Source organism: Rhinichthys klamathensis, unplaced genomic scaffold (assembly GCF_029890125.1).
Source record: "Rhinichthys klamathensis goyatoka isolate OS25496 unplaced genomic scaffold, OSU_Roscu_1.1 h1tg000262l_1, whole genome shotgun sequence".
NCBI lineage: Eukaryota > Metazoa > Chordata > Actinopteri > Cypriniformes > Leuciscidae > Rhinichthys > Rhinichthys klamathensis.
Genome location: NW_026606783.1, coordinates 821,721 through 841,752, shown reverse-complemented (window position 1 = coordinate 841,752; position 20,032 = coordinate 821,721). Strand labels below are relative to the sequence as shown.

Sequence of the window (20,032 nt, the reverse complement as noted above, 5' to 3'; positions counted from 1 at the left end):
TAAGAGACTTGCTACTGTATTGTGAATGCTGTGATATGTCACTTTGGTATAAATTCCCAATACCCATTTCACTTTATCAACACACTTCAACAAACCTTAACATGTACGAGTCCAAGTGATGTCAAGATTGACAATGTGCTTTTATTAGACACATAATATTGCATTAGGCAATAATCATGTTCTGTTGACTCATTGACATTAAGGATGGTAAAACGTGAACAACAAAGTGTGTTTTACGATTACCCAATGCACTGTGAGATCCTTAGTACTACATGTGCTGTTTGGGGTTTGAATTGATTATACTACATCAAACCTGTTCATATCAGAACATTTCGTGCTGTAGCTTGTTCTTTTAGGTCGGAGATGATGCGATTCAGTCCTTGGGGGCCATACTGTAGGTGATCTGATGTTATTTGGGGAAACAAACAAGGGAGAACTTTACGCCCCCAGAATCATGTGGCTGGCCCAGTTTGCAGATTTGTTGGTCAAGGAAACTGAAACATGAGGGAATGATGAAATTGGTGTAAGAGCAACAGCAACAGGTGTGTTAGTGAGCAAGCGAGAGCGTATGTGATCATGTGCCACGTCCACCAACATGAACACAAAACAAAAACAGTTCTAGACTGTTTACTTCATTACATGAACGTTTTACATTTAATGCCTTTTTATTTACTTCTCTTGCTCTTGTTCAACAGACAAATGTTGAGCTTTTCTTAACTTTAAATCATAAAATGGACATATGATTGTCATTTAGCCGTGTAGATGTCTAGGAAATCCCCTCATAGCACTTGTCCCTGAGCTGAGAGTCGAACACTGAGCATAGCTTGGGAAAAGATATTTTTGGAGAGGAACAAATGTCACGTTGTTGAATGTATTTGCCTCGCAATGGAATCAAATGCCTTCCCAATGTGCTGTTAAACCTTTGGAATGAAAACCTAATGGAATGGGTCTCGCTCCACAATGCTACTAAACCATTTCAAACATATTTTTAAAAAGTTTAGACTACACAGTAACATCATTTTTGCTGGATATCTGCCTAAATGACACTATTTTCTTTTAGAGATGCATGCTGTACAGGCGAAATTAACTGTTTGTATCATTGAATCATTTTCCTGTTATCACTGCAGCTGCTTTGAAACAATCTGTATTGTATAAAACGCTATAAATAAAGGTGACTTGACTTAAATGTTGTGCTTGTTGATGTTTCCTAAATTCCAGTGTGGAGGTCAGATTAAACCATGACTATATATCATCACTAATCATTCTTCTTGATCAAATTATGAATTGATCAAATTGATAAATAAACAAAAAACACATTTATGATTTATTGTATATGCCACTACAGGGATCTGTGCACCTTTTGCATCCTTTTCAACTTACCCGACTGGCAAGGGGCAATAGAGAGATCTGTTCTGGAGTCTTCTACTCTACTTTAAACACAGTAGGCATGCTTACTGCACCCAGCCAAGTCAGGTTAGATTAGCACTGCATTGGTGAGGAGACAAATTGTTTGAGAAATGTTTCCTGTAACCTTTATCACAGGCCTGAGTCTGTGTTGAATCTCAAATGACCATTTAACTATTGCATGGAATGCAATGTTTTGATTACAAGAAAAAAAATGTTTGCTCTCCCTTTATGAAAATTCACACAAGCAGTTCTGCCTCTAAACACTGTGTCTGGTAAAACATTGAGGTCACCATGAAATAACACCATTGAGGTCAACAACAGAAATACTCCTTACTGTGCAAAATAATTCCTTATCAATCCATATATATATGTGTGTGTGTGTACACTCTGTGTGTGTGTGTATATATATATATAAATAATTCGTTTATCAATTTAATTAATTAAAGGAAAATTCCTGAAAAATGATAAGTGATGTTATAGGGTTAAATTCAGGTTAATTGGGACACTTTTTGCCATTGAGATGACTGGGGAAAAGTGTCCTAATCAACCTGAATTCAACCCATGGTTTAATCTGATCTCTATGCTAGAGTATAGGAAACATTAACAAGCACAACGTTTAGGCAGCTATCCGGCATAAATGATGTTACTGTAGTCTAAACCTTTTAAAAAGACGCATTGAGCGTTGACAGATTTATTTATTTAGGTGTCATTCATGTCTCATGTAAATTACATCTCGGTATAAAATGAAACCCGTGGGTCTGAATGCAATTACAATAAAGTGTTAGTGTTTGCATCAAGTAAGTGTAAAACACTGTAAATATACACCTTCTAAAAATCTTTTGGTCTCCACACAACCATTTTCAGCTGATAAGAATTAAACTGTCTGAAAGCAAACAATCAACACAGAGAAACTCCTGTGTGTGACTTAAAGAGATTAAATGATAAAAGGAAGCTGCTAGTTTCTCATTTCCATCAGCTCTCATTACATCATAATGTAGGGCAGCTGGGTAACATTTCTTGCTCAGTATGCAACTCATTACCAAACAAAAGTGAATAGCTATTGATGAAATCAACTTCAAAAGATTATATTTCCTTATCATGGTGTGAAGTGCGGTTCTCTACCAGTTTCATTTTACGAAATGGTGTTATCTTAATAGGAGTTCAGTTGGAAGCTGATCATGTTACTAGCAGGTTCAGTAATAAGGTAAAAACATACATGCTTTTTCATAATGGATAACTAGCCTTTGTTTGACCCACTTCTTTACAGTCACTATTGTCTGTATCCTGATTGGGAGGAAATGTCATTCACACACATTAACTAATTATTTTCTCCTCGTGATTCAAAATCTCATTTTCCTTTCATTTGTGAAGCATATAAGTAAGGGTAGCTATTACAGTTAATGTTGTGATCTTACTCCTCAGGGGAAATCAAGAAAGAAGTCAGCTTTCTATGTTTAGCTCAAGTCTGGAAGTTTTTGTTCAGTCATTTTCTTGTCTGTTTCACAAGATGAACTCAAGGAAATAAGAAATCTCAGGCTCATCACCAACTAAATTGCATTGACTGTGTATGTCTGACATTTAATAAGCACATGAGGAAAGATGATCCAGCAGCGTACTGAACTCTATCTGTGATTATGTTTCTGGTGAGGTTTTGCAATATTAAGGAAGATGATAAACAAAGCCACGTGTTGGAGAACGTGGTCCAAAGGGGGCGGGATCAGGAACATTTCCGGATTCTCCTCCTGACAATATAAATACAGCTGCGCACTTTTATCATCAGAAGCGCGTTCACAACATTATTTAATATAGCAGCACATACGCGAGAAAATCACTTTAACAACTTCTCAAGTTTAACACTAACAAGTTTTCTTTCGTTATCACTGGTTTTCGTATCTTGACAATGCCGTTTCTTGGACAAGACTGGCGGTCTCCTGGTCAAAGCTGGGTAAAAACAGAGGACGGCTGGAAAAAAACGACGAAAGATGAGAACGAGACGAATAACAATGTTTCAGAACGGAAGAGGTCAGTGTTTAATGATTCAACATTTACATTTGAAGTCTTTCAACTGATATTTTCCGTTGTCCACCACTAAGAGCATCATAAAACAAATGGCGTAGTTTACTGCAGACGCAATCTGCGTCAAAATGATAAACGGGCATTTATCAAGAATTAAGATTTTTTATTATTATTATATTTATCTAGCCTATTTTATGACATTTTTATTAATATTGTTTATACTTAATTTATTAGAAAATATAAAACGTGTGTAAATACATTTTAAAAATGCGAATAAAAAAATACGTATAAATAATTTGACGGAGATGCGGCACAAATTACAGCACTGCAGTAAATAGCTGTTGTAAACATAAAATGCCTGTGTTTGCTCATCATCTGTTAATCACCTTTCTAATAATACAACAGGTCGTATGCTCGAACTATTTACTGTTTCTAAAAGTGTAGCTGTAGGTACAGAGACAGACAAAAAATGGGTTAGGGCCTAAATATTTGCATATTGATAGTGGCCATATGTTGTATAATCCCCATCATGGTGCTAAACTATGAAAAAATATCCTTGACAAAGCATGTGTGTTGACAACTTCACTTTGCTTTCAGCTACTGCAAGGAAGAACATGACAAGGAGAATTTGATCCTGAGCATTAATTATGACGTGGCTGCAAAGAAGCGAAAGAAGGACTTGCTAAACAACAATACAAAGATTCCTTGTAAGCCTCATCGCCATAGCTTTCTGAAAATCTAAATGCAACGAGTCTGTTACTGCAAAAATCTTGATGTATTTCTTCATTGCAGATTTTCACAAAGACAAATGGATTTATGTCCACAAAGGAAGCACCAAAGAGGTAAGGCCTGGTAATCATCTCCTGCAGTACGATATAAGAGGCTTCTGTGAATAAGTAGTCAACTAACTCCTCTTTCATCTCCCGCAGCGTCATGGATATTGTACTCTGGGAGAAGCATTTAATCGCTTGGATTTCTGCAGTGCCATCAAAGACACCAGGCGATTCAATTATGTCGTAAGGGTGAGTTTCCGCTCGTCTATTTGTGGAAAACCGTGACAATAGCCAGGCTCAGTCTCTGAAGAAGAAAGGGTTAACAAGTCTTGGGCTCTGGGTATCTGCTACTGTCTTCATTCTTATCATCGCACACCAGACAAGCGGGCCTCTGGGGCAGTTTCATGGCAAATGCACAGGGACCATGTTTGTGCTTCTGTATACATATCTGTGTGTGTTTGCTGCAACTGTTTCCTGTAATGAAAAAACAAGAGTGACTTAAGCAGCCTTAAATTCAAGTTCAAATTAGCTATTACTCCTTTGGTTTAAGGTCACTAATGGTTGGACATTCCTCTTGATTTACTTGTTACAGTGATGAAAGCAAAGGTCATCGGCTAAGAGCAGATAAACACAGGTCGGTGTGACGTTGAGGTCACTGTCAATCAGACAGCTGAGGTTGAGAAAGCTTATGAAACTGGAACGGAAAGTCAAGTGACTTAGGTGGCCATTAACCCCCCCCCCCCCCCCCCCCCCAAAGGCCCTTCTCTCTATCTGTCGGCATTGTGACCCTGAATTCTGATCCGATCACTTGACTCCACTGTGGTATAGAGTCAGCTATGATGAGCTTTAGGTGCTGGCAAATTGGGTCATGAATCCTTGTGATCACTTCAGAAGACAGGTAAACACAGGATCAGGATCAAGTTGTTTACTCTAACTTTTTAGCTAAGGTCACTTCAGTGCATCATATGTGCATCATCTATTTTTCTAGACATTTCCAGGCACTGTTGAGACACCATAGTCAGTGTCAGGTTTATCTTGCAGTTTCTCTTTTGGTTGTCTGACCTTGTGCTGGTGTTGCGTTAGAGCTCAGTTACAGAGATCAGGTTTAGTAGGGATGGAAAAACAAATCTATAAGGCTACTTATGACAAACAAAGACCACTATAATCTTGTTATATATATATATATACCGGTAGTATGTCTCATATCACTGTCATTTATTGGAATTAATTCACATTTAATGATGATTACTGTGTAATACACAAACAGCTTTTGCATGTCTTGCTCCAGTATTTTTTCCAGAAGTTTTTTTTTTTAATACTACCATTTAAAACATTGGGGTTAGTAAAGTGCTTTTTAAAATAAAATAAAATAACTTTTATTCAGGAAATAGGCATTAAATTGATCAAGACATTTATAAAGTTACAAAAGATTTCTATTTCAAATAAATGCCTTCCTTTTGAACTTATTCATCAAAGAATCCTGAAAAATGTATACTGGTTTCCACAAAAATATTTAGCAGCACAACGGTTTTCAACATTGATAATAATAAGAAATGTTTCTTGAGTAGTAAACCAGCATATTAGAATGATTTCTGCAGGATAACGTGACACTGAAGACTGGAGTAATGATGCTGACATTTTAAAATCTATTAAAATAGAAAAATCCCCAAACTTTCATGCTCCAGTCCACATAAAGGCACTTGGAGCATCTTTCATCAGGGGCTCGCTGTAGGGGAAGGAGGAGAATGACAATGTTCACATGTTGCTGGGTCGAGTGTGGGTCAGTGTTGCTCCATGATGTGGATTGTGCTGGTATTACATGCCAGTCATGCCACCCAACAGCCTTTAGAGAACAGAACTCTGCACTCACTATCTGCTTTTGGCTGTCCTAACTTTTGAAAATGAACTTGGTGTTGGAAACTCTTGTCCAACTGATAGCATACATATAAGGTGCACAAACAGTTACTGTAAAATTATCACTGTTTTAGAGTCCATTTGAAGGAATGGTTACCTGCTTTTGTCTGAACTTCAAAACAACAACACTGCTGAAACAGACATAAGCCAGAGTGCGTGTGTGGGGAGAGAACGTCCCATTTCTGAACCCTTTGTTTTTGCCAAGGCTGAAGAGAGTGGAATAAAACAGTCTGCAAGTAATGCTGGAACACACAGCCTCTTAGTCTGACCTCTCAAATTTATGTCCAACATTTCAGCTGCTGGAGCTGATCGCCAAGTCCCAACTGCCTTCGCTGAGTGGAGTGGCACAGAAAAACTACATGAACATTCTGGAAAGGGTTGTGCAGAAAGGTAAGCTTTCTTGTTAATATCGCACGTCTTCATCTCATTTGCAAAACTATTAGCCAATGTGAAACATCAACAATGTCTGTTTACATTACATGTTTGCAAAGTCTCTGATTATTTACTCCGATGCTGGCACTGAAATTCTCTTGTGGTTAATAAGAAATCAAGATGAGGCAAAATCTGTCCTAACAGAATAGCTGTTTATTCTGTTGTCTGCAATCTTTTACAACAAAATTAGTTTGGTGGGCTTGGCCAGTAGCTCATAGCTGAATGGAATTTTTATAATTGCCTGCACTGGAAAAAGCGACAAGCCTCAGAGAGCAAACAGGGATCTCAGCTGTATTGTAAACCAAAAGTCATCTCAGCTAAACAAAGGTGCAGGTTGTTATGGGAAACTAAATTGCTCACTTGTAGTCTACGTCATACCCAAACCACTTTATTAATTTACCGGTCACTTTCCTTACTCCTCACTCCTCAGTTTATGATATAAATGCATATGCAATGTCTTAATCTTATCTGTTGTATGTTATGAAAGCATCTGGCATGAACTTAAAGTATCCTGTAACGCACACCAGATCCTGTCAACAGTGTTGGGCCCATGTTGTTGTGCGCCCTTGAACTTTTAGTTCCTAACTAAACATTTGCACTCTTTCTCAGTTCTTGATGATCAGCAAAATGTTCGTCCGATTAAAGAACTCCTGCAGACACTATATGCGTCGTTGTGCAGTCTGGTTCAGGACATGGGCAAGTCTGTCCTAGTGGGCAACATCAACATCTGGGTGCACCGCATGGAGAACATACTACAGTGGCAACAGCAGCTTGATAACATTCAGATCAACCGGGTGAGTGTAAAAGCTCCAGATAATATAGCAAAGGAAAAACGTATTTTATTGCATTTAAAGGGATAGTTCAACCAAAAATGTCATTTGTTCACCCTCATGTGGTTCCAAACCTGTATGAATATCATTCTTCGGTGGAACACTAATGGAGAAATGAAGCAGAATGTGTTGGCCGCTCTTTTCTGTATAATTAAAGTGGATGGGAACCAGGGGCTGTCGAGCTTGAAAAAGGAAAAATGGAAACATAAAAGCACCACAAATATAGTCCATATTACCAATGGACTAAAACTTGAGTGTTCTGAAGCCAAACTTTAACTTTGTTAGTGGAACAGCCTGAAATTCCAATAAAAATCTTGCTTGACATCTTTGGTTACCATTCACTGTCACTTGTATGGAATAGAGCAGCTTGGACAACTACTATAAATATCTCATTTTGTGTTCCATGGAGAACTTCATTTCAGTTAACAATAACAAATATCACTTTAAGCTACAAAAGTAACAGCATACAGAACATGAGTTATATTGTGTAACTTAGCAAACATATCCATTGAGATTGTTCCGATCATGAAGGTAAACAGAGACTTTCTTCTTATTTGTCCAGCCTACAAACACAGGGATGACATACCTTGATCTGCCGGCTAGCTTGCAGCTTAACATCATGCACCATCTTTCAGACGGACGAGATCTGGTTAGCCTGGGTCAAGTATGCCCTGACCTAAGTGTGCTAGCAGAAGATCGGCTGTTGTGGAAGAAACTTTGCCAGTATCACTTTGCAGACAGACAGGTACATGTTTGTCACATGCTTAAAGGAATAGTTTAATTTACTCACCCTCAAGTCTTTCCAGACTTTCGTTCATCTTCGACACACAAATGAAGATATTCTAATGAAATCTGAGAGATTTCTGTCCCTCCGTTGACAGTCTATGCAACTACCAATTTGATACTTCAAAACGTTCATAAAGAGATTGTAAAACTAATCCATATGAATTGAGTAGTTTAGTCCAAATTTTCTGAAGGGAGACTGTCGCTTTCTGATGAACAGATTGAATTTAGGCTTTTTTTCCACATATTCATAAACGCACACATTAGATGCGGTCAACGGAAGCTCAAGCATGTTTGCTTAATGTGCAAGAACCAATGAGGTTCATTCTTGTGTTTTACAAGCGTTTGAGCTTCCGCAACAACCAATAAGATTCAAGCAAGAACTGTTGAGTTTCTGTTTATGTTCGCTGATCAAGGTTTATATGTAAATAAAAGACAAAATTGCCTAAAAGCCATATAAAGTGATCGAGTCTCTTCAAAATTTTTGTACTAAACCGCTCTATTCATATTCATTAGTTTAACAATCTCTTTATGAACTTTTTGAAGCGACAAAGTGGTAGTTGCATGGGCTGTCAATGGAGGTATGTAAATCTCTCAGATTTCATTGAAAATATCTTCATCTGTGTTTCGAAGATGAACAAAAGTCTTACGGGCTTGGAACGACATGAGGGTGAGTAAGTATTAAAACGATATTTTTCATTTGAGCGAACTGACCCTTAAAGGACCAGATGAGTCTTGCATATTTATGTGACTGTTTATATCTTAAATCTGCTCATGAATTTCATTACCTGGCATACAGTACAAACACTATATTTGGTTTAAGTAATTTGGTATGTTCTTCACAGATCCGCAAGCGCCTAATGGTGTCAGATAAAGGACTTTTGGAATGGAAAAAGATGTATTTTAAGTTGTGTCGGTGCTACCCTCACAAGGAACAGTACAGTGACACGTTACAGTTCTGTACACATTGCCACATCCTGTTCTGGAAGGTGACTAGACTCATTTCTAGCTTTTAACATTTTATTTGAAAATATCAACCTCTTTTTTCCATTTATGGCATTAACAGATTGTTTTTTCCTTTTCACTTAGGATACAGACCATCCTTGCACTGCCAATAACCCAGAGAGCTGCTGCAAGCCTGTGTCTCCACAGGGTTTTATCAACCTTTTCAAATTCTAGGGGGCGCTGCATTGCTGCCATGTACATAGTGTCAATATTGCAAAGGATTCCTGGATGACTTGAGGCAGGGAAAAGATGGGGTTGCATTAGAAGCAAGTGTCATAATGTTTATAAGTTTGGTAACTGAATGTACTCAAGAAATATGCAAGATGAGAAACTAAAAAGCTGTGTTGGGGGGAAAATACGCTCCATTTATTTATAAAGGATTTATTTATATTTATTTAGCATGGGTCCTGTTTACTCTAAGAAAAGTTACATTGAGGATTAGAAAAAGGATATTTAAAATAATCCTACATGCATAAAAAGTTGCCCTTGTGCTGTCAGGATGCCTTGGTTTCTTCTGTGAATGTAATATAGATTTTATTTTTGGCAACACAAACATTTGTTTGAATTTCAGATAGCATATTGGTGCTTTAGCAAGTGCATGAAATGGGAATGTTTACCAAAATGGCCTAGACACTGGTGTGCAATACGTTTTCTAAGTACTTTTTTTCACTTTTATACATTTGATATTTTCAGTGGTTTGCGATTTAAACATGCTTATTTTTGTAAACAATAAATACCTGAGTATGTTGTAAGCTGTTCTAAAGCGTAAACTCATCCAAGGTGCCTTATTCTGACTGGTGAAAAGCAAATTTAAAATGTTTGTCATTCATTTGCAGATGTTTTTTTCTGAATACAACTTCTGAATGATATTTATTCAGATTTATATGGGAATCTCTATAAATAAAATATTTGTTCAGATGTACCATAATTCATCAACTCTTGCATGTTTTTTTTTTTCAACTGGTAATTTCTCTATTTATTTTGGTTGTTGGAATACCAGACATCTGATGTAAAGGTGTATGTATATATGTGTATATATACACTGCCGTTCAAAAGTTTTGGATCGGTAAGATTTTTTATGTTTTTAAAAGAACATGCTCATGCTCACCAAGGGTGCATTTATTTGATAAAAAAAAAAACAGTAATATTGTAGTAATTTTCTCTTTTAATATATTTTACAAAGCTAAATTTTCACCATCATTACCCCAGTCTTCAGTGTCACATGATCCTTCAGAAATAATTCTAATATGCGGATTAGGAGACTAGGATATGTGGATATTTGATGCTCAAACTCATTATTATTAATAATAATGTTGAAAACAGTTGTGTACAATTTTTTTTTTTCAGGATTCTTTGCTGAACAAAGTTAAAAAGAACAGCATTTATTTGAAATTTGTAACATTATAAATGTATTTACAGTAACTTTTGATCAATTTAATTCATCCTTGATGAATAAAAGTATTGATTTCGTTTATTTCTTTCCCCTAAAATAAATAAATATATCGTACTGACCCCAAACTTTTGAACGGTATAGTGTTAAATGTTACAAAAGCTTTAAATTTCAGATGAATGCTGTTCTTTTGAACTTTCTGTTCATCAAAGAATCCTGAAATAAAAATGTAAATAACAATTTTTCAAATTTTTCAACATTGATAATAATGATAAATTTTTCTTGAGCATCAAATCATCATATTAGAATGATTTCTGAAGAAGCATGTGACACTGAAGTACACAGGAGTAAATTACACTTTACTATATATTCACATAGAAAACAGCTGTTTTAAATTGTAATAATATTTCACAATATTACTGTTTTTTTGTATTTTTAATCAAATAAATGCAGCCTTGGTAAGCAGAAGAGACTTATTTTAAAAACATTAAAATATTACCAATCCAGAACTTTTGAATGGCAGTGTATACACACATGTGTTTGTTGTTGTTGTTGAATATGTTTGGTGGTGACTGGTTTTGTTAAACTATAGATATGATCACACGAAGCACCAAATAATTCTTCACTAAAAATGTCTCAATATTTTTTTATTAACTTTATTGTTGAATTATACAGTACATTAATATTTTGACAATTTAATTGTCATTAAAATATATTGTGCTCTTCTATGGGTCATATAAATATCATTAACCAATTTTATGCAGCATAGTTTGCTGTAACAAGACATTCCCAACAGTAAACCACATAATTAACTAATACTATCCATGTATCTCTCCATGGCATAAACATTCAAATAAATACACATCACAAAAAAAAATATAGCATTAAAAGACAAATATTTCATTTTATTTCTTGTAAAGCAATAAATTCCACATCCTTCACACAGAAGGAAACAAAAAACATGGTTTGGGATAGGATTAATAGAACAAATGGCATTTACAATACTTATTAGTAAATATTATGCATGACTTATTTGCCCTCAAAGAAAAACAGATGCTTTAAAATGTCATAAATGAGAAAATGTAACATGCACCATGATAAAGCCAGCATTAAGTCTGTGTGCCTTAAAAGGATAGTTCACCCAAAATTGAAAATTCTCTCATTAATTACTCACCCTCATGTCGTTCCTAACCCATAAGACTGTCAATGGAGTGGCAGAAAGCTCTCATTTTCATTAAAAAGATATTCATTTGTTTTCACAATATGAATGAAAGTCTTACGGGTTTGGAACGACATGAGGACGAGTATTTAATGACAGAATTTTAATTTTTAGGTGAACAAACCCTTTAATTATGCTAGACTCGATTACAAACCAAGTTTAAGTTTGTTAACTTCTGCTTGGGTAGTGTTTCATCATTAGCGAAGAAATGCTGACATGTTTTTTTCCAGTGGAAGAGCTTTACGCAATGTCAAGTAGGTTATTTAATTTTTCTAGTGACTAGTGAAAATAATTGTTTAATTAACAGTGACATTGATGATAATTTCATTAGAATTCATCGCAAATAAATAATTAAAGAAGTCTAAATTATACAATAACAAGGCAGTCCTTAAAATGGCAGGACAAAAACAAGAAAGAAAAAATAAATCACACACGATGTCTGCTGCAACTTAAGCAACATAAAAAAAAGTTTTTCTTTTTCAAATGTCTCACCAATAGGTGGCTCCATAAGACCAACTGTTTGTTGGTATACTTTGACAAGCATTGTTTTTAAATATCAAACTATTTAAATTATGTTGAATTTGTAACATTGAACTGTTAAAGAAAATATACAGTTAATAATTTAATAAACATATATATTGTAACATTTTCTTCACAAACTAAATCAAACATGCTCTTCGTATTGAACCACAGCAGTGATATAAGGATAAAATAATAAAAAATAAGATATTTTTTAACATAAACCGTACATGAGCATTTGTTCATATCATTCTAATAAATAAACTTAAATCCTCCCAAATGGGCTGACAATACGTTCACATTGTGTCAATGAAGCAGCATAAATGTCTCTTAAATATAGGACTTTTTTGGAGTAAACATTACAAAATGACTTTTAATAAGTTATAGTACCTATCCTAAAAGTTTTAGCTAGACTTTATAGGTTAATTACACTCTAAGACTACCCATGCAAACTTTCTGAAGCAAAAAATAAATAAAAATTGAGAACACACCAAAAATTATATTCACTTTACAGATATTCTGAACTTTAAGGTTCTTAATTACATCCAATATCCACTTCATACAGAGACATTATGTTATGGCATTAAAAAAACTCTAAAACAAGAGGTAGTCAGTGCAGTGCATTCATATTTTGTAGCGACATTCAAAACTCCATACAGTTTTGTCTGTAATAGTGCAATTTTATGTGCCTAAATGAGCACATTTGACTACCTTTGTGTACAATCATCAACACAAAGAGAGCTGGGGCAAAGTCAGGCTGGCCAGATGTGCTTTTAGAGCTGCTGAAAGTTCATTCATGTGCTCTAAAAACACAAATGAAACTGACATAAAATAAATAAATAAAGTATATGTATATTATAAACAATTATGCCTCATCTACGTCTCATCATGAAACAGACATCAAAAAATAAATAAATAATAATATGTATTTTATAAAATGTATGCCTTATCATGAAACAGACATTAAATAAATAAATAATGTAGATTTTTTTACTACATTTATGGCTTTATCTATGCCTCAGCATGAAAATTATAAATAAATAATGTAAATAATAACATGTATGTATGTATGTATGTATGTATATTTATATTACAAACATGTATGCCCCATCTGCTTATAAACAAGTTATTAAATAGCCTTTAGTACCAATGCATATGATAAAGCCAACCGCTACTTATCATGTCAGGTTTGTACCATCCAAAAACAGGTGCTTCATGAAATAATGCCTGTTCAACACAGGTCACACAAAGGAACATTTTCCCTTTCAGAGTTTTGAATGATCCATTCAATGGCATCCCATCCCTATGGCAAAAATATAGCTTATCAGTTTAATAGTCATACTTTATTTAGAGGCTTATATAATGCTTATAAGTATGCTATATAAAATAATCTCCAGCAGTTTTTGGTTGTTTTCAAAAGACATGAAACTATTAATGAAACAATAAATGAAACTACTTTACTTCTTTTTTTTTATAGAAAAAAAAAACATCCACAAAAAACAACAGGGTTTGTAGGGACAAAACCACATTATCTGTGCTTTTAAGTTGCTTATTTTTGGACCTTCTTCGATTGTGTCACCAGGAAAATAGGAACTACTAAGTTCCCATTATACAGAGACTAGCTAACTTTGATCAAGGATTCGTAACACATGATAAGGCAACATGTTACGAGGGATATTCCAAGGATATTTTATAAATATTTTTCATTACATTATACATAACAACGATTTACCTTTCTTGCATTCGCTGACATGGATAGAGCCATCAGTCCCTCAAGGTAGCTGCTCAAACTGACCCCCTTCACCGTGATGATCGCCTCTTGTGTTAATACAGTGCTGCAAAAATAAAGCAATTTTTTTAGAACATCTTTTGGTTAAACGGATTATTGGATTACTTTCTATTAGTATCGTTTACATTGATGTGCATAGATATGCAGATATTACAATTACATGTCAAAAACAAAAATTAAGTAAGAATTAACTTACACCTCTGGATTTTCTGGATGAGGTGTGTAGACAAGTCTTTCATCAACAGATATTAAATTGGTTAGGGTTATCTGAAGGAGGAAATTAAATAATCTGATTAGATTTGTTTTTCTGTAAAAAAAAGAAGAAGAAAGAAAGTTGTTTAATGGTAAACAAAGACTCACATTTGTTGAGCAAAGCTCCATTTTTTTTTCTTCTGGGTCCACAATGGAATGTTCTTGTACATATGTGGTGGTTCGATTTGTCCCTAAAATCTAAGGGGAGGAAATTAAGATCTTTATAAATCAGTGGTTCTCAATCAGCTAGCCTCAGCTATCTTCCAAGGGAGCCTCAAGATTACGTAAAATTATTTGAAATAAGCCAAAACTATTAAAATCTACATATTTCTTATTTTAATTCACCAACTTAGCAACATGTTTGATATTTATTTAAAAAACCAGGGTTCTCATGGTCTTGAAAAACCTGAATATATGAGGTAGCCCTTCTTTTATAAGTGTAATTTCAGGAAAAATGTAAATTAATAAAATCTCCATGGGCATTTTTTTTATAAATATGCATTTTTCTAGTTATGCCAAGCATTAAAATATTTGATCAGGTAAAAAATGTATTTAAAAAAATCTTTATCCTTATTCTTTATTTAGTAAACATAACTTACATAACATATCAAACATAACATAACATAAACACAACTGGAAAAGTCATGGATCCTTCAAATACTGTTGTGGACAATGAAGGGCCTTGGAGTCAAAAAGTTTTTGAAATTTTCAGTGCATGTCTGTGTGAGGTAATCAAGCTGCTAAGGACAAGAGCTCTTGAAGCTCCGCCCCCTGTGCCGGAGCAGTAGCTCATTTGCATTTAAAGGGACAGACACAAAACGAGGCGTTTTTGCTCACCCTCAAAAAGTGACAACTTTAACATGCTATATAAAAATATCTGTGGGGTATTTTGAGCTAAAACTTCACATACACACTCTGGGGACATCAGAGATGTATTTTACATCTTGTGAAAAGGGTATTATAAGGTGACGCATGTCATTTCTGTGACATTAGTGCCACCTAGCGGAATTACAAAAAAACGGCACATTTTGCAAACCCCCCTTTCGCACATTGCACGTGACTTAACTCGACAGCTTTTACGACTGCTTGTGAAGGCATCAACTACTTTCAATAAATGGTCAAATATAGGAAACCTTTAGCTGTGTTGCCATGTCTCGTGTGATTAAGCAACTGAGAAGCTAACACTCTGTCTACTCTAGAGCGAACATGCTTATTATAAACCCATCCAGCGTGCACCAGGTGCATTTTTGACATAACGCATCACCCAGCATACCGGTTAAAAAAGTCACCGCTCGCCACTGTAGTAGAGTAATAGTAATATATCTAGATTTGTTTCATTATGGGTGGTTGTTGTAGTGCTGTACTGTGCTGTCATTTATTTTCAAGGAAGTACAGTGTCAAGTAATGACTACAGCTACAGTAACAGTACAGTACAGTAATCTTCAGCTAGTCAGCTTGAGATCTTTTCCATCTAAACTTGTTATATCCCTTAAGCCTAGTTGTGAATGTTCTATGAGCAGTAGGACAACCATATTCATTTGCATAGTCACAGAAAGCCAAAGCACAACCAAAACAATGTTCTTCTGCAAAATGCATGCAGTTTTGTTTTTTAACTGCTAGAGGGCCAAAAATTACCTTTAATTTGTGTTTTAAATGTAAAATACAAGAAGTACAAATTTTAAGATGTAAAATATGTAAATATTAGATTTAAAATATAAGGAGCTTCAACAGTTTTCACATTTTCATAATCTTTAACCCAGTATTTTATGATCACATAACCCATATAGCTCTGTGAAGCATATCATCTGACCGCTTTGACAATCCCTGGAAGACCCCACTCTGTGCTGAGGAGCCGATGACTGTGTAGACGTCCATGTGTGTCCAAGTTTCTATCAAGAACGTCCACTCCAACAACACTAGGGTTCATTGGATTGGGGTACTTCCTCATAGCTGCTTTGATCACAGTCTCCCATGGATAGCTGTGTGAATACAGACAAAAACTCATGACAATGGCTTACCGTGGTTTATTATGAGGAACTTCACTGTACTGACTCTGATCTCATGGGCAAACCACATTCAAGGGAAATTTAGCTTAAATATGAGCAGAAAGAATTTTGGCCAGTGTAGTCCATCCTATTTTCAACAACGAGCATCACGTCCATAACGAGAGGCTGGGATCTTAAAATAAAGGTTTGTTTGAGATAATTTATTTCCTCATAATGAATCATTTTGGAGTGAAACTAATGACTGGGTTTAAAAAAGGAAAAGAGAAACTAGAAAATATACTGGTTTTGCACAATTCTGTTTTGGGGGTGCTGAATCCTGGTGGGGGAAAAAACTAGTTAGTTTGTCGATTTTAGCTGGTCTAAGATTTTCTTCACTCATTTAAGGTGTTCTCCTTGGCTGTGTTTTTCTTTTTCTTTTTCTTTTCTAATCTAAATCCAATAAACACGCAGCCTGTGCCCATACCAGCTGTTTTTTTCTTCTTCTTTTCAACAGGGAAATATACAACATATCAATATTTGAAATTTAGAGAGGAAAAAATATTATTATTTTTTACAAAACATGAGTATACACTACATATATGAGTTTTGCTAGTAACATGCGTGATGAGTAACAGTGTGTTGTGCAGTAACGACACTGCGCATAATTGTAATAGACTTGAATAAGCAACCGGCTAGGCCCAAATGAATGAATATTAGCAAATAATGCTCAGATTTGTGTTATGTGCAAGAATAAATTGCTTACAAGCTACATATACAGAAATGTTCAAAGGACGAGAGCTGCTCTGTTTCCCGATCCCAGCGGCACTAAAGGGAATCGGGATGCAAATCATGACAGAGGATGCTGGAATCTGTGCAGATAAACGCAAATTCTCTACCTGAATATGTGCTCCGTGCTCCAAAGCTTCATTTCTACGACTATTTGAAAGTGCCTCCAAACGACGGTGGACTGTAGATCATATATTCATATTTTCAAGCTCTGCTCCCATTATACCCTGCTCTGAGATGCCCCTCATAATCAAGGGCAGCGGAACCTCCCTGTTATAACAGCAACTACCAATAGACATCAGGCTTTGTGACGCTTCTAGACGGCTTGATGTACATCACTGTTGCGCTACAAATGTGCAAAGGTGATTTATGTTTGATAAATAACGTGTAGGTCATTTAAACGCTCGGCTATTAGTCGCAAATTAAACAAGATTATTATTGGCTCTCCTTTTCTTTAAATTTGATTTTAAAAAAATACATGCAGTGTAGGCCTATTAGTGCGTTAAATTGTTATTGAAGAATTTAAACTTAAAACTGTTGTCTTGTATGTTGCTGTTGTTGTTGATCGCATGACATTCAGATCTGCGGTTAACCAGAATGACAGACATACAAGGGGGATTTCATGTGTGGAAATTACATTCTCAACGCGCATGCGCATATACACCTACGTATATTAATGGCAGCTGCAGTTTCGTTTTCACATGACTTCAGAACCACTTTTCTTTGTTATATTTGGCATTATTTTTGTTTACTAATAGATGGACAGCACGGTTGTTATATTCTCTGGTAAGTTCCGAACTCATACCCATATCTCGTTCTGTCAGGCCTGTTTTTGATTGTTTGAAGTTTGTTTTATGAAAATAAATAATGTTACAAGGAAGCGCAAAGCGCTTCAAATCACTAGCTATCTTTCAGCAGTATATGTTGTAATTAAGTAATGACGCAAAAACAGTGTGAACGATGCGAAAGTTTAAAAGTTATTGGAATGCACAGATAAAAAAAATTACTCTCAACATGTTAGTTTTTTGTAATGACACAACCCTTCTAATTTAAATGCTTCACATATCTAATTTAAGTTGTTTGCGAATTTATTGTATTTATCAAAAATTTATGATACAGTTTAAATACTACAAAAACATTAAGAGCAACTTCCTTTCATGAGCAGTTTCTGAAAATTACTGTTACACTTTATCTAACATTTTAAGGTAAAAGCAAATGAGTATTTAACTTATTTGTCCAACTTTAGCTGAAGTCCAACTTTTTACAATAAAGGTTCTTTACTGGCATCCATGGAACCTTTCTATTACACAAATGGTTATTTATAGTGGAACAAGTTTCTTTAGATTTGTAAAATGTTCTTCACACTGAGGAAAAAAAAATTGTTCACTGGAAGGTTCTTTGAGGAACCAAAAATGTTTTTTTTTATGGCGTCGCTGTGAAAACCAATTTTTGGAACATTTATTTTTAAGAGTGTATGCATCCAATTTATTTTGGGCGTATTACATTTATTTCTGTTGTTTTTTAAGCGTCCTGTGATTTAAACAATTTTCTCTCGTTCTCTTTTTCAACAGATCAACAATTACGGCAATATTTGGGCTTCCTCAGTAAGTGTATGACTGGGATTTTAGTTCAAAGGATGTCCAACTGCTTGTACCGATCCCGCACAATCACGGCATATGAATCGCAGGTTATCACATCGCAGGCCACGGACATGCAGAAAGCCTCCAAGATGATGCAGATTGTCATTAAAAAAGGTCAACATGCATGCAGCTCGTTCCTCAGATGCCTCGGAATTTATGACCCGGCTTTGTATGAGAATGTTACAGGATATCCAGGTTGGACAATCTATCAAATCTCTAGAAATAGATCTATGCCAATGTCTGAATTGTTTATTCACTATTTCTTTTTCTCTTTCTTTTTCTTTTTTTATGCATTTGTTGTCATTCAGCACAATTTGGTCATGAGGACCATCAACAGATGGAGGAAATTCCTTTCTCAGGTAGATATTTTTGCATATTTTGCCTCACTGGTAATGTAGTTTTTTTTCTTTGCCCTTTTGTTTAAGGAAGCATCAGGGTAGTGAAATTATTTTGCAATTCCTGTTCAGTAGTTACTATATCACCTTACTTCCTGTTGTTGTCTCTTTTGTTTGAAAGATTACCTCACACTTGGTATCAAAAGTATTGAAATGTAAAAACGCACACTTCTCAAAAGTGCGAGTGACTAGACGCTTTGTTTTGCTGTCCCACATCCCTTTGATGCAATGTCGTGTGATTGCTCATATTGATGTCTTTTGCTTTTTGTCTTCTCTTTAACAGAAAAAATGCAATTTACACCTTGTATTATAAACATACAAAACTCTTCCCTGACCAACTGCATTATTGGGAACCACAATAGCCAATGCATTACCTGTGACCAGCAATCTTTGCTTGCTCGGAATGATGCAATCAAAGGTAAGAGCTCTACAGCAGGAAATATAGGTCATATTCTTCTAGCGTTATAGACTTATACTATATGTTATATATTACAGTTTTATGTTTTTATACGTTTATGTTAAACGGAATTTATTTTTTTCTTTATTTTTTTACAAACAGTGGATGAAATGGCTGCCACTCAGAGCAATGATGAACTGATCCCAGAGCGGGAAACAATAAGTGGCAACAGCATTCACATGGAGAGATCCAACATAGAGTATGTTATTTTAGGGGATCACAACAGTATGACAGTCACTGAGTGTTTGAACTCGGAGGTTGAGGAGGATACAGAGCCTGAGCCTGATGTGATCGGTTAAAAGATGTGAAATAGTGGGCAAGAGGGAAGATCCAGTTACTGTGTTGTGATCTGGGGGGAGGGGGGCACAGTGATCAAGATGGCTGGCCCAGGCCCCCTCGTGCTGCAGTCGCTGGCAGTTTGTCAACTCAGGCCTGACCCA

At 35.5% G+C, this 20,032-nt stretch overlaps 3 protein-coding genes across 4 annotated transcripts; 2 read left to right on the top strand and 1 right to left on the bottom strand.

Moving 5' to 3' along the window:
• Positions 1–3,164: 3,164 nt before the first annotated feature.
• On the top strand, positions 3,165–9,524 carry fbxo32 (F-box protein 32). Its single transcript, XM_056267802.1, has 9 exons — positions 3,165–3,429; positions 4,021–4,130; positions 4,216–4,265; positions 4,353–4,445; positions 6,407–6,500; positions 7,152–7,336; positions 7,935–8,117; positions 9,001–9,144; positions 9,245–9,524. The coding sequence occupies exons 1-9, from the start codon at positions 3,308–3,310 to the stop codon at positions 9,332–9,334; spliced, it is 1,071 nt and encodes a 356-aa protein (XP_056123777.1). The 5' UTR covers positions 3,165–3,307; the 3' UTR covers positions 9,335–9,524.
• Positions 9,525–13,333: 3,809 nt separating this feature from the next.
• prelid3a (PRELI domain containing 3A) lies at positions 13,334–17,405 on the bottom strand. Its single transcript, XM_056267799.1, has 6 exons — positions 17,211–17,405; positions 16,140–16,308; positions 14,438–14,527; positions 14,274–14,344; positions 14,021–14,123; positions 13,334–13,591 (listed from the first exon to the last, which is right to left on the bottom strand). Exons 1-6 carry the CDS (start codon positions 17,240–17,242, stop codon positions 13,520–13,522), a joined length of 537 nt encoding a protein of 178 aa, XP_056123774.1. The 5' UTR covers positions 17,243–17,405; the 3' UTR covers positions 13,334–13,519.
• On the top strand, positions 16,496–20,023 carry si:dkey-29h14.10 (uncharacterized). Of its 2 annotated transcripts, none has more exons than XM_056267798.1 (5): positions 16,496–16,519; positions 18,672–18,935; positions 19,049–19,099; positions 19,419–19,553; positions 19,695–20,023. In XM_056267798.1, exons 2-5 carry the CDS (start codon positions 18,713–18,715, stop codon positions 19,889–19,891), a joined length of 606 nt encoding a protein of 201 aa, XP_056123773.1. In that variant the 5' UTR covers positions 16,496–16,519; positions 18,672–18,712; the 3' UTR covers positions 19,892–20,023. The 2 variants fall into 2 exon arrangements, with proteins under 2 accessions (XP_056123773.1, XP_056123772.1); XM_056267797.1 differs by lacking the exon at positions 16,496–16,519 and adding an exon at positions 17,780–17,886.
• Positions 20,024–20,032: the final 9 nt, after the last annotated feature.